The following is a 14,844-nucleotide window of genomic DNA, read 5'->3' as shown; positions in this document are numbered from 1 at the left end:
TTAACTTTTGTTTTAGTATGGGATCGTTTAATATGGTTGAATTCAGTTTCCACAGCACCTTCCTTGCTTTCTTCTCTAAACTCAAAGACAGTGAAATAGAGCTATGATCTGAAAGATCTATCGTTTTAATTTGACATCCCTTTACTCTAGTACAATCATTACTGAACATAAAGAAATAGTCTATTCTAGAGTATAGGTCCTATGGGGGCAGGAGTAGTGGGTATAGTCCCTGCTTTTAGGATGTAACTCTCTCCAAACATCAATTATCCCCAATTCCTCCATATATATATATATATATATATATATATATATATATATATATATATATATATATATATATATATATATTCTGTATTTCCATGTATGCTTGCATATTTCAATAAACTGCTGCAACATTTTCATAGCATAATACAAGGAAATTAGAACCTTTATCAGGAGAGCTAATATATTTTATACAAGTTCTTTGCCACTTTAAATAATTGTTAGAGAATCTTCATAATTAAAAACTAAATAATTTAGTATCAACATAATAATAATATTTTTTTGTGTTTCATTTTCAAATCTCGCGAACACCGGTGACGTCGCGCGTCGCACTTTGGCCGGAAGTTGCGTGAGCAGTAGGCTATCATCGGAACTGATAGCCGCCTGCTATCCTAAAACACAGTAAAAAAATATCTGTAAAATCGTTTTTAGTTAATTCAGAGTCAAAGGTAAACTAACTCCAAGACAAATATGGACGACGATGTGTTGACGACTCTGAAGCTGTTGATAATTGGTGAAAGTGGCGTCGGAAAGTCCAGGTTTGTCTGTGTTTTAGCGAGCTTAGCAGCTAGCCTGTTGTGAATGTTGACATTGTTGTGTAAGTTTCTTTCTCGCTGCCCAGTGTTCCAGCTTAACTGGTTTTCATGGTGTCTGTTGATGCCAACATTTCAGCCTGTATTCACAAACTTCAGATGTTCCTGGTAACAGATTAGACACATTTCTGAACATTTTAGAAGTAGATTTGAAGTTTAAAAAAAGACATATGCTCGGGGGTTGCAGTGAGATTTGGCAGGTTAGGGGAAAACTACAAATATCTTACATAATAATGTCTACTCTGAGCTTCAGAAGGCTTTCTTTGTGTACAGCCTGGGATCAGCTGACCTGTCCTATTGCAGGTTTGGATTTTTTTGTTTAGTTTTTTCCCTTTGTGAATTTAACCAACTGTATTCTACAATATAAAGGCCCACGTTACAGGAGCCTTGTCTGCTTCCAGCCTCTAGCCAGTATAAATGCGGAATTTGCAAGTGTTGATCAGCTCAAATCCAAAGTGATATCTCCTTTGAGAACCAAACCCTATTATACAGCAGCTGCATTGAAATGCAAATGAGCACTCCATTTTTTGAGTGTTATTTCAATTAATTTCAATTAAAAAAAAAAAAACAATTCAAGTACATAATATTAAGTTAAATCAGATTTTTTTTAAATCACCTGACTATGCACACAAGTAAGGTTTTACAAGATTTTCACCAGGAGGCCATACTTTCAACACTCTCAGGAACTAACAGTTCAATTACGTGTTTCTCTCTGATGATATCTGTGTTTTTACTCGGGAGCTAACCTAGCACAGTCTGCCCTGCACCAGTCCAGCACCCATTACTGTAAACAGCACCACAGCACTGCACATAGCCCCAGTTTAGCCAGCACCTACTGGTCAGTATAAACTCTAAATTGCCCAGAATTATAATCTTATGATTATGAATTTGCTTCTAAAAACATGTCAGAGTATTTAATGTATTCAGATGTATCCAAATAAGTTCAACAGCACATCATGTATAGATCCATGATTTGATAAAAAAAAAAAAAAACTCAAACAAAACAATTAAACTTCTTGGAAAATGCATCCACTGTGTCATTAGCTTGCAGCTAGCAGTAGGGGTGGGCAACAATGAAATCTCTGACGACATAGATTCCAAAGAAATTCTGAACGTTTTATTGATGGTTGTAAAGTAAATGGAAGGCCATCTTTTTCCAACAAACCGCTGTCACTGATAAGCAGTAGCAAATGTAAGCACAAAACTAGGGCTGGGCAGTGTTTGCCTTTGTAGCTCTTCAGGAGCTGCACAATATGGTCACATATTAAAAGAAAAAAATGTTTTCTACCAGAGATGACTTGGGTGTCTTGGGTCAGGCTTTTTAACCAGTTGCTGAATAATCAATTCTCCAGAAAATAGCGTCACCATTCCCAAAGGACCCACCAACCTCTCTGCCCGAACAGTAGGAGTAAATAATAAATAAATATTAAATAATATAGATTTTTAAATGCGACTTTATTCCTTAATGTTTTTTCTCCTGTTAGCAGCAAACAATTTTACAACAGCTTTATTGTTTTATAAACAATAGCAAGACACTGACTCGGTACTCGCTGACCTCATATCAAATTTGTACTAATTTTGAATTCTGTTTTTGTATTTAAGCTTTACTCTCAAACCATAAACAGCACTTAGTCTGCAGCTGAAAGAATACAAACTAAAACTGTTGGGAGCAGGTAATGTCCAAAATCATCTGGAAGCGCCATGTTTTCACAGAGTTTTTTATTCACGGCAGTCTCTGCTGGGGGAATCTATCTTATATGTGCAAGTTGTTCAGAATCAGAATACTTTAATAAACCCTAAGAAAATGATGTAAGCCATTGTTAAGCCATATCTTAGTAAAATCAAAATTGCAAAATGCAAACTGTGCGTCGCATTGTTACGGAACTGTCCGTGTTTTAATTTGGTGATTTAGAAATGTTGTTCTACATAATTCTAATCTGCTGATTAGTCTGTTTCACACTGCTGGAAACACAGAACACACACTGAGAATACCTGTTCAGTCAATAAAATTAATTTCTCTTTGGTCTGCGACAAGCGGAAGCAATTTCCACGTTTCCTTTGTTATGGTGTGGGACTTTAAACCTTAATATTTAAATAGATTTTTACCACATTTTTACCACGGTCTGATAGCGACAGGCCGTGGTAAATATGCAGTGCTGGTCCTGTTGGACATGACTGCTGCATTTGACACAGTGGATCACGATTTGCTGATCTCCCGCTTACAGCACTGTGTGGGAATTTTTGGTTCGGCACTTGTGTGGTTTAAGTCCTATCTTTCAAATAGGACCTTTTGTGTTAAGTTGGGGTCCGCTTCATCCTCTGTGGCTCCTCTGCTTTGGGGTGTGCCTCAGGGATCTATTCTTGGGCCATTATTGTTTTCACTGTACCTTTTGCCTCTTGGTGTGATTTTCCGAAAACATAAAGTGTCATTCCATCTATATGCAGATGACTGCCAGCTTTATTTACCTTTTAGTCATTCTGATAGTCTCCCAAGTCGACCTCTGCTTGACTGCCTTAGCGATGTTAAAGCATGGATTGCAAAAAACCTTTTAAATTTTAATGATCGGAAGACAGAAGCGATCTTATTTGGCCCAAATCGTTTTTTCTCACGCTCCAGATGTTGATCTTGGAGCTTTGACTTCCCAACTAAAGAATTCGATCACAAATCTCGGAGTAAAAATTGATTCTGCACTTAACTTTGATGACCACGTAAACGGGGTGGTAAAATCAGCATCCTATCACCTCAGACGTTTAACGAAGGTTAAGCCCTTTCAGTGTTATTCATGCCTTTATTACTTCATGTTTAGATTATTGCAATTCTCTTTTAATAGGGGTTGGGCAGGGCACTTTGTCACGCTTGCAACTAGTGCAAAATGCTGCGGCACGATTTTTAACTGGCAGAGGGAAATTTGACCACATCACTCCGATTTTGGCCTCTCTACACTGGCTTCCAATTGAATTTAGGATCCGTTTTAAAGTCCTTTTATTGGTTTTTAAATCTCTAAATGGTCTGGCACCTGTTTATTTGTCTGACTTGTTGAAGCCCCACTTCCCCATTTGTTCCCTTCGGTCAGCTGAGCAGTTGTTGCTTTCGGTCCCAAAGTCACGGCTGAAACTTAGAGGAGACCGAGCGTTCGCTGTTGCAGCGCCGATGCTTTGGAATAACCTCCTCTCCATATTAGACAGGCTACATCAGTGCCAGTTTTAAGTCCTTATTAAAAACCTATTTTTATTCCCTGGCTTTTAACTCTGTGCGTAACTGACATTTTTATTAATTTTGTTGCTATGTCTGGTTTCTTTTATTTTATTACTATATCTATATTTGTATTGTACAGCACTTTGGTCTACCAGGTGTGTTTTTAAAGTGCTATATAAAGAAATGATGATGATGATGATAACACTAAATTATTTTATGGGACATTCATCTTCTCCTTTTTGCAACAGTGCTGCATTTTACTAGTATATTTTTATGATCTTTAGAGGTTTTTATCACCATTTTATAACATTACTGGAGTAGCTGACGCTTTGAGATAATTTTCTGTGGAAGAAGAGTCGTATGATCCGTGAAACGCCCCTTTGCGATAGGTCAGTACCATGCCTTTCATGTGAACTTAGTGAGTTGATAGTCAGCTTTGTGTGACCATTTATCACTATCACTTATGTTTAGATGTCTAGATAACAGGATGACACCATATTTGTAGAATATGGCCCTGATTGTACTGTGGTACAAGTTTATTTATAACAAGTTTATTGTTTCCACCTTAAGGAAAGTCGTTTTCTTGCATATTTGCTAAGCACTGTTTTTTTTTTAATTTATTTTTTTAAGGTTCAGAGGCTGACATGCAGCCCTTGCTCTCATACATATCTTGGCGTGCACTAGGAGACGTAAACACATGGCAGAGAAATGGTGTTGATGTTCTTATATCATGTAAAAGATTTACATGGTCATTATCACAGTATGATATGATAAGAAGTCACAGCTAGCAGGCACACTATGTGCCAGATTATCATATTTTATACTCCTCTAAAGGTGCTATTCTCGGGTTACTTCCTTAAATATACAGCCCTTTTTTATTGTCTCCTGGAAATAACTAATGCAAAAGTGAAAATAAAGTGCCTTAACCTTATTATGCGCAAAGCAATGCCAGACTGTTACCTCCTATTAAGTATGAAGCTGCCAGTGCTAAAATGCAATGATTGCTAGTTAACATGGGCTCAATGAGCAGCAGGTGTTAATCAGCTGACAGTGTGAACGAGACAGAGCTGCAGACTAACAGGAGAGATGAGGAAAGTGCACAAGTTCTATTAGTAAACGGTTGTTTGAACAGGCTGTGAATGACGCAGGGCTGATGATACTCTGGGCACAAAAGGTGTTATGTCTGTCAGGTAAACATGCGTAGGCCAGTGTGCACTAAAATACCATTACAGTTGCACAGAAGCTTCTCTTCAAAACACAACGAGAAACTGCAGGTGGCCTTAACCTACCACTGCACCCCTGGCAGAGCGAGAGGCTTGTCTGTCAATTAGATCATGAAGTACAAAGTACTCATGTTTGGGGGGAAAAGTAGTTAAAATTCTGGTGCCTTTACAATCTTTTGGCATGTGCCCACTTGTCCTTTAAATCATTTTCTAACAATTTTAAGTCAGTTAAGTTACTGTTAAAATCCATGTTTTCATTTTTGTTTTTGTAATGTTACCTTTAGATCAGGGGTCGGCAACCCTAGGCACGTGAAGGGTTAACTGATGGCCCGACCATAGCTGGACTGGCCATCGGGCATACCGGGCATTTGCTCAGTGGGCCGATGGTGATTTTTTGTTTTTATGGGCCGATGATTTTTATTTATTTCTTTATTTGTAACGGTATAAGCAATGAAAGGTGGTGGACTGGCCAGATGCTGGCCGGTGCGTAAAAATAACTCAGTTGTTTGGTGGCTATGGCGGAGCTTCCACAGATTCAGTAACATTAGCAAGTGTTGGAGGCCAGCAGGTGGATGAAGGAAAGGGGAGGCAGGAGGAGGAGAGACCCGAGGCGGCCACCGGTCAGGTGTCAGGTGAACTGAACTTCAGGTGAGAAGTTATGACCTGCAGTCTATCTGGGTCAGATATGAACCAAGTTTAGGTGGAGTTTATTTTCGTTGTGCTGACTTTTTACAGTCAGTTACAATAACTCGTACTGTGCACTAGCTAGCATGACAGAGTTTCTATACAGCTGGGTGGATGCTATGATGTTACTGATAGTGAACTTTATTTTATTCATAAGGTTAGTAGAGTTGCCAACCATCCCGTATTCAGAGAAAATATTATGTGTTTCATATTGAGCTGAAAAGGAACACAGTTTGTCCTGGACTTTAGCTAGAATGAAAAAGACACAAAGCTGGAGTTACTCTGTGTCTTTGCTGCACAGCTGCCTCTTCTTCTCTCATTCTCTCCCCTCCCTCTCCTGTTGCTACTTCAATCATGCAACTGATCAATGATCAGCTGATCGGCTTTTCTCTCTTGTTTCTTTACGCCAGAAAGAGGAAACCGGCAGATGTGGCGCTAAACAACAGCAGCACATTTAAGCTTGATCAGCTGTTGTTAGAATTTATTTAATATTACCTTCTAGTATCAGCTGATGTTTGCTGGAGCCACAGCTGTAAAAGCTGCTGGTCATGATATCGGTTTGGATACATGAGGGAAACATGAAGATGAAACCAGGAGATGTCCTTACTGAATCATCAGAGCTGAACAGGTGATGGAGAAACAGGTTTACCTTTTAGGTGACATGAATGAGTTGAAGGGAAGTTATGAACTGTTTCTGAGAGACAAATAACACCAGGATCCTTTTTTACGTAGCTGACAGCTGGTAACTGTGCAGGGGCGGATCTAGCAAAGTTTTGCCAGGGGGCCAGGTAGGGCATTAGCAGGGAAGGGGGGCACAAAGAAATACTTTTCTTTCTTATTCGCATTTAAAATGTCTAGCTTTTAATAAATAATTATCTGAATCTTAAACCAAAGTTTTTATCTGATGTAAAATGTATAGAAATCATACATATACCAACAAGATTGTACATCACTGTCACAACAGCATCTGTTTTCATTCAAAGGCTTTATGGTTTTTCCTGTAATACCTGGTGGGCTGGTCTCTAGTCAAAATGCCCGAGCCGATTTTTTTTGTCCAGCCCTGGGCACGACACGCAGAGAATTAATCTGAGAAGGTGCAATAAAAAATAAATGGCTGCGCCAGCGCTGCACATTGCAAATTAGCTCGCATAGACACATTAGTTGTGCCGCTTCTTAATGACGGTATCTTAGCTAACAACCCCAACTACCAGATTCAACTTGTAATTGGCTAAAAATAACTTAGCCTACCGGTGAGAGGGACGTTGTTAGCTTTCCACATTCCGACACTTCAAAAGCTTCAGGAGATTTCCGCTCAGCGCAGCATCAGCACCGCGGAATTACACGGATACATCCGTAGACTCGAGACAGAATTCACAATGCTTTTTTGGGACTTTCAGGTGTATGGACCAATGTTTTCTTTTCTGATCAAACCAGAAAGCTTTAATGAGCAGCTGGGTTTGTCTTGCATTAACTGGCTGAGGTAATGCCAGTTAATGCAACATCGAAGCAGCTGGAATCCACAGCTGTGCGTGTTCATGCAGCTTGCATTATCACCTGCTGGACATCATCCTGACAAGTTTAACTGTCTTCAGAACATTGCAGAGGCCTTATTGACAGTATTTGGCTCTGCATATCTGTGTGAGCAGATTTTCTCTCACATTAAGAGTGTCCTCAGGTAGCCGTCTGAATATTGGACACTCGGAGACCTGTGTCTTGTTATGGATAAAAAAGTGTCTTTTTTTGTTTCAAAATAGCTGATAACTATTCGCCGATAGCTGCCAACATCTGCAAACAAATATAATCCTATAAAGTGGTTCTATATAGTGTGTAATTGTTAATATAGAGTGTTATTAAATTTATTGCTAATGCAATCATATGGCACATTGACTTCTGAGATGGCACTCATCATCAGAAAGGTTGCCTACCCCTGCTTTAGATTATATTATATTATATAGGTCTCATGTTGGCACAGATCGTACTTTGATCTCAGATTACTGCCTGAAATTTACAGCACTTATTTACAACTTAATTGAAACAAATTAGTCTTTGAAAAAGCTTACATACTTCCTTAAAAATGTTTGAGCTATTTCCATCCTGACTGATTCCCTGCTCCCTCTTTGTAAATCACCTCGTATCACTTTGATCAGATAAGTTGACCTGTTGAAAATGGCGACTCTGGATGCAAATTCTTGAACACAGAGACTGAAAAATATAATGAAATCTCGCCAGTTAACATTGAAACCACTTAAGTGTTTTTGGTCTTTTTCTAACCGTTTGCTTGAAGTATTTGCTGCTAACAACCCTGTAGTATTGCTAATCTTAAGGGCCTTCCTTTACACACAGACGTAGAAAATTTGTTTGAATGTTTCGTGAGTTACACATATTCTTAATGCAGATGCTCACACTGTCCATTTGATTTGATAGGATTAATTTTTTTTTGCTGCAAATAAAAAAAATCTTATCAATCAGACCGCTGCATTTGGCAACGAGTACGTCTTACTTCAAAACATGTACCGGTACTTAATTTGGAATTTTGTGTTGCAGGTTTAAATTTTTTGTTTTTTGCACCTTGTCCTGTGTCTAAAGGCCTTTACTCCTGCAGTTTTAAAGCTTTCCAATATTTTTTTTTGCTGAAAGGTGTCAAGCGCTGTTAGCATTTTCAAGACCATAAAGTTATTGCGATCCTGTGGCCCTGCTCGAGGGAAACCTGTTCAAAGCTACGGCTAGCTCACAATAGCCTGTTGTACTGGATGAACTGCTCATTTCCATTTTATCTTTATTACAGTCTGCTCCTGAGGTTCACAGAGGATACTTTTGATCCAGAGCAGTCTGCCACAATAGGTTTTACACACTCACACACGCACACACATATATGAAAACTACTATTGATTTTAAACTTATAACTTAAAGATTTTTTCTTTTTTGTCTCTTATAAATGATCAGGTGTGGACTTCAAAGTAAAAACACTTGCAATCGATGGAAATAAAGCTAAGCTCGCCATATGGGTAAGACAGAAGTTTTTATTCCTGTTGTCTACATTTCATGTTTGGGGGGGGGAACACGATGAAGTAAAACGTTTCTCCACAAGATGGTGACATGGTACAGCCAAAATTGAAGGACGTAGGTGGTATTCCCAGTATCCAGTAAAACCATGCTATGCACAATGAATCCATAACCTAAGCCCCATACAGAGAAGTGCTTGAAATTTCTTTCTAAAAAGTTATTATTATTGATATTATTATTTTATCTGGTCTCAATAAGAACATGTGTGGGAGGTTTATAAAAATTGGAAAAACCTAATGGCCTCTGTTTTTATGTGATGAGGGGAAAAGTAAGGTTTATATTGCATCTGTTGTTAAAAATAATGCAGTGTTCTTGGAAAGCGTTGTCCCGGGCATTCACATAGACGTTACTGTAACACAAAACACCTAGGGTACCATTGTCCCATTCCCTGTATGACTCCAACTCTTTCTCCCAATGGCAGCAACACATCAGGCCATGCCACAAAAGGGAAAAAAGACACAGAAAAAAAGATCAGAACCAGCTCTGAGACTTGGTCTCCAAACTATTCACATCCCAGTCAGATTGAGCATCTGCCAGAATCCATATGGACCCTGTCCTGCAATCACTGGGACCTAAAGGCTTTGTTGTCAACCTTCACAACTAGAAGACACACACGGGGTCAAAGGTGGAATGGCAGCAGATCAGGGATTTAAAGAGTATTAGACAGTTTTATTGTGGTGCATCACTTTTTATTAATAGTGTTGTTTTCCAGTCAAACTTGATAGAAAAAAAAAAAGATTAATTGTTCCTGAGGCAACAGCAAGCTCACATTGTGACTGTCCGAGTGGAACTTATCAGAAACACATGGTCTGTGAGGTCGGATGCTGGGAATTGGCTGCTGTGCCGCTGGCCTTAAAAGTATGGTATCAGAAATCTTTTGCCGCTTTTATTTTCGTAGGACACAGCTGGACAGGAACGGTTTCGCACTCTGACACCCAGCTATTACCGCGGCGCACAGGGAGTCATACTTGGTAATTACCTGTACTGCAACATAAATCAAGATCAAAACAGACCGATACTGGCAGTTGCATTTCTGTCAGTGCTGTTATAGTAATGTAATGATTTTCTCCAGCTCCTTCTTACTCGTCACGTCTTTCTTTTTTCAGTGTATGATGTCACAAAGCGTGACACGTTTACGAAGCTCGAAAACTGGCTGAACGAACTGGAGACCTACACAACACGCAACGACATAGTGAAAATGCTGGTTGGGAACAAAATTGATAAAGTGAGTCACTTTTACAAATCCTTTTACATTGCGCTCTGGTTTTATGAATCCAGTTCATCCTATATTGTTTAACCCTTTAGAGCCGATCGGAGCGGGAACGCTCTGTTATGCGTAACTATTTTTAAATCCCAGTAGCACTGCAATCACGTAAGCTAGCGCAAAAATTTTTTTTGCATATGAAACCGGAGGAGTTGTACTTACATCTGATGCCATCAGCTTGTCCTAGGTCACGGTTTCCTTCCACATAAAGCTTTGCAAAAACTGCATAAAAAGCGCTTGCAGGAACAAAAACATAATATTCCAGAAACACGCTTTACCGATCCGATCAGCTGTTCAAAACACTTCCTACGTTGGAATAGACGTCAGCGCGAACTTTTGCATTTCCGCCATTACCTGCCCGAAACCGGAAGTGACGTCATTTTCGCGGAAATGTAGTCTTTTTTGCGATCAGGGCCTCAGGGCCTATACTGCTCTTTTTAAAAGTTATCTTTGACTTTATGACTTTCTGTGTCGTTTCTGGGATGCTTAGGACTCATATTGCACTGCTTGAAATAGTTTATTTTGATGCATATGCTGCTTTTTTGCAAATTTGCAGTATAATATTTATTTTCGTTTTTCCTGCAGTGTATAAAAATTGGTGTATTTCAAAAATAAAACTATGAAGACACTCAAAATTAATTTTCTGTGGTGGGAAACTATTTTGTGCAACTTTTTTGTATTTACAGTTTTGAGGGATAAGCCTCTTAAATTTCTCTAACTACAAATATATGTTAAAAAATCAAAAACGATTTTCAATTTTTTGTAGTTTATTGCACTTTTTTGCAATTTATGTAATTACTATGCACTTAATGAATACATATGATTAAAATCTGGGCTATAATGGTTGTATTGATGTATAGCAACTTGAAATGCTCCCAAAAATGGCTCCACAGCATGTAAAAATATAATATAAGCTCTGGCGGGCTTGGTTCTATGGTAGGTCTTAAAGGGTTAATAGTGCATTTTGTCTGTGAAGGTTCTCAGTCATCCAGGTCATCATAGTCTAAGGAGCTGGGAAAGAAAAGCGTCTGGACTTTTTAAAGTTTCCTCGAAGACGTTTCACCTCTCGTCTGAAAACCTTTTTCAGTTCTAAGAGCAGATGGTGGAGATTTCCCACGACATCCCAGTGTTCTTCAGACCCAGCCACACACTCAGACAAAAACTGGTTCATCCCAAACACAAAACTTCCAAACACATACTTAACAACGTAATATATGCTGCACAGAACAGTGAGGAATGCTCAAACCTTTACATTGGAGAAACCAAACAGCCACTTCATGAACGCATGGCACAACATAGAAGAGCCACCTTGATGGGACAAGACTCAGCTGTCAATCTCCATCTAAAAGACAAATGTCACTCTTTCGAGGATGCCAATGTTCACATATTGGACAGAGAAGACATATTGTTTGAAAGTGTGAAAGAAGCCATCTATGTCCACTGTGAACGACCATCTTTGAACAAAGGGTGGTGGCTTACGGCACCAACTGTCTGCCATCTATAATCCAGTTTGGAGATCCCTTCCCAGACACCTTAACGCCCCCTCACATCCTGGCCTTCTGACCTCAGTAAGGCTACGTCCACACTAATGCGTTGTCGTTTGAAAACGCATCGTTTTCTCTCCGTTTCGGCCTCCCGTCCACACTGAGACAACGTTTTCGCTGATGGAAAACGCAGCGTTTTGAAAACGCTCTCAAAAACGCATACATTTCAAAACAGAGCTTTCGCGGATCAGTGTGGACAGCAAAAACGCAGACTTTTGAAAACGATGATGCATGTTAGTCATATGATGCAGTCATGTGACCACTTCACATAAGATAGCGGAGGGCATTATACCTCTTGGAGACACTCCCATAGGGCTTAAAATCTGGGACTCTTCACCAATTACCCCTTAGAACTGAAGAAGCTTCTCGGATGAGAGGTGAAACGTCTTCAAGGAAACTTAAAGAAGTCCAGACGCTTTTCTTTCCGAGCTCCTTAGAATAGTGCATTTTAATGAGTGTTGCTTGTCTTGTGTTGTACTTTTATGATGTGTACACAATTCTCCCTCACCATTCGGGCAAATGACAAATGTTTATTTATTTATTTTTTAATATTCAGGACGACCGCGAAGTGGACAGAAACGAGGGGCTGAAGTTTGCTCGGAAACACTCTATGCTTTTTATCGGTGAGTTTCTGTGTTCGAGTAACGTCAGGCGTGGCCGGTCATGCTCGTTTAAAGTAAGAGAGGCATAAAATGTAACTTAAAGCTATTAGAATTTACCGTAGTGCTGCTTAAAAGTCAGGACTGTTAGTGCACAGCTGGAACAAGCCAAGACATCATTGAGTTAGTCATGCGTGTAGTTCAGATGAGATGAGCTGTGCTGTTTATACTGCTCGCGCATTTCTGAGTCTCTGCTGTTGAGAGACGCGGCCACTCAGACGAGCTGCATTATGATTAAAATCTAGCCAGCTTTCATTTATCAAATCCATGTCCGCACGTGTTCCTGATTCTCCTCTCCAATCTGGCCCTCTCTGGTAAATTAGGTTAAGGTTTGTGCAGAGTTTCCATTTTAGAACGGCCAATAAGGGGTTTTGAAAAGGGCAGGGCAAGAAGAATCTGAAGCTTTCATCTGCAGCAAGGATGTCTTCATCCTGATGGATGACTTCTGCTTTTATGAAGTCATTTTATACTTTATTAGTCATGTTTGTCAGCTGACTGATATGTTTAGTTTTGGTAGCATGCTGGAAAATGCTCACATTTACTTTATTTACTGATCTCTTAAATTCTTCCCTTACACAGAGGCCAGTGCAAAGACCAAAGATGGCGTCCAATGTGCCTTTGAGGAGTTGGTAGAAAAGATCCTCCAGACTCCGGGGCTCTGGGAGAGCGAAAACCAGGGTCAGAAAGTTCGGCTGGGAGACCAGGAGCATGCCAGGCCTGGGGCGTGCGGAGGATACTGTTCCATACCCTGAAATGAAAAAGCACAGACGTGAGAGGACTGACTAGTGACGGGAAACGGAGAGTGAGCGAGAGGTGGAAGTGGATGAGCACCTTTTAATTGTCGGGAGTACGTCAGTCGGTCGAACAGACACTGCTGTTTGCACACTTCCTTTTCCATCACTTATATATCACTACTTCCTGTTTAAAAGAATCACGCAGAAAAAGAGCCTCGTGTTTGAGGTGGGTGTTTTAAATTAACCACGTGGAGTATGAGTCTGTCATCCGAGTATGTATGGTTTGAATTTATCTTGGTGGCTCAGCTGTACATTAAGACTTCAGGTTACACAGTTCTTTCAGCGTGGACCGATTTTGTGGTTAGAATAGACAGCCTGTCAGATTTTAATCTAATAAATTAATTGAAGTCTCCTTCATCTCTAAACAAATCTCACCTTCTATGTAGCTGCAAAGTACAAAATCTTCTGCCATACATATATTAGGAAGCTTTATTAAACGCATACTATAGCATTGGATTGAGGATTAGGGTGGGAAACATCCAGGCTAATGCAGGTTTTCATTTCAGTGCACATGAGAACACTGTGAATTCTCAAAAATCTAACCTTTTCCAATGACACCCCAACCACCACCCAGTTACTGACATCAGTTTGTCTTTTCTGTTCACCCGTGTGTTGTCTGTTTGTCTATTATGTCGATTCTCTGCTTCAGACTATTTAGATGCCTTCAAACTAATTGATTTCCTGTGTTTATTCCTTTTGGCGTGAAAATGTACAAGAAAAGTGATCAACTTTGTCTTGCAGGATTTCCTGTAACCGAACCCATCTCTGTCTTTGCATGCGTGATCTGGACGGTAACTTCTAGAGCTACAAGTGTAAAGTTTACAGTACCACGAGCTCTTGCAATAAAATGTACCTTTTTATGCACTTGAGCTCATAGATTGTTTTTTAATACTAAACTTTGACCTTGTGATCTTGTTTTCGCATTTATTTTGAAGGATTCATTTAGTGTTGTCCAAGTTTATTGAAGGTATTTCATACTTAACATAGCTGTGTTCTTTCCCATCTTCAGTATATTATGAACTTGATGTGTTTTTGCTATTTGTTTCTGTTTTCTCGATAAAATATTATGTTGAACTCTTCGCCCTGCTACACCCTTTCTCTCTCCCCCCGCTCCCCCATTGCTTTTGCTGTGCATCTGTTTCAATCATATAAAGTAATATGTTAAATCGATATCTGCCTTAATATCGAGATGCATTTGCTAGAGTTATGGTCAATTAACGTTTGAATTGTTTCAAACTGAAATAAATGACAAACCTCAAGATGCCGTCACTCGTGTCTGTTGTTTAATGGCCCTGTGGGATCTGCCTTTTAGTTTCCGTGTTGTGTAGAAGCCCACCTAATCAAAAGCAGGTTTACAGTGGAAACTTCAAGTGAGGCGCTCTTTCCATAATACTTTGTTGATGACTAGCCTCCTGCACATGTAAGACTGAAAACATTCCTTGCAACAAAAAAAACAAAAAAAACAAAAAAAAAACAGACCAAAACTGGGACGTGTGGAAAAATCCAGTTAATCATGTTGTTTAAAAAAAAAAAAAGTTCCAGTATGTGATTACAAGCTTGATG

At 39.5% G+C, this 14,844-nt stretch overlaps 1 protein-coding gene across 1 annotated transcript; it reads left to right on the top strand.

Moving 5' to 3' along the window:
• The first annotated feature begins 586 nt into the window (after nt 1–586).
• rab18b (RAB18B, member RAS oncogene family) lies at nt 587–14,540 on the top strand. The gene is made up of 7 exons (XM_004567197.3): nt 587–800; nt 8,743–8,798; nt 8,901–8,962; nt 9,919–9,991; nt 10,127–10,245; nt 12,385–12,451; nt 13,067–14,540. Exons 1-7 carry the CDS (start codon nt 733–735, stop codon nt 13,237–13,239), a joined length of 618 nt encoding a protein of 205 aa, XP_004567254.1. The 5' UTR covers nt 587–732; the 3' UTR covers nt 13,240–14,540.
• The last annotated feature ends 304 nt before the right edge of the window (nt 14,541–14,844 follow it).

This window comes from Maylandia zebra, linkage group LG18 (genome assembly GCF_041146795.1).
Source record: "Maylandia zebra isolate NMK-2024a linkage group LG18, Mzebra_GT3a, whole genome shotgun sequence".
Lineage (NCBI taxonomy): Eukaryota > Metazoa > Chordata > Actinopteri > Cichliformes > Cichlidae > Maylandia > Maylandia zebra.
This window is presented reverse-complemented; position numbering and strand designations above follow the sequence as displayed.

Bases quoted from the DNA above. Each gene is read 5' to 3' on its own strand.
- rab18b (XM_004567197.3), top strand. From the start codon at position 733: ATGGACGACGATGTGTTGACGACTCTGAAGCTGTTGATAATTGGTGAA. The intron at 8,799-8,900 runs GTTTTACACACT...ATAAATGATCAG, and splicing joins AGAGCAGTCTGCCACAATAG to GTGTGGACTTCAAAGTAAAA. The intron at 8,963-9,918 runs GTAAGACAGAAG...TTATTTTCGTAG, and splicing joins AAGCTAAGCTCGCCATATGG to GACACAGCTGGACAGGAACG.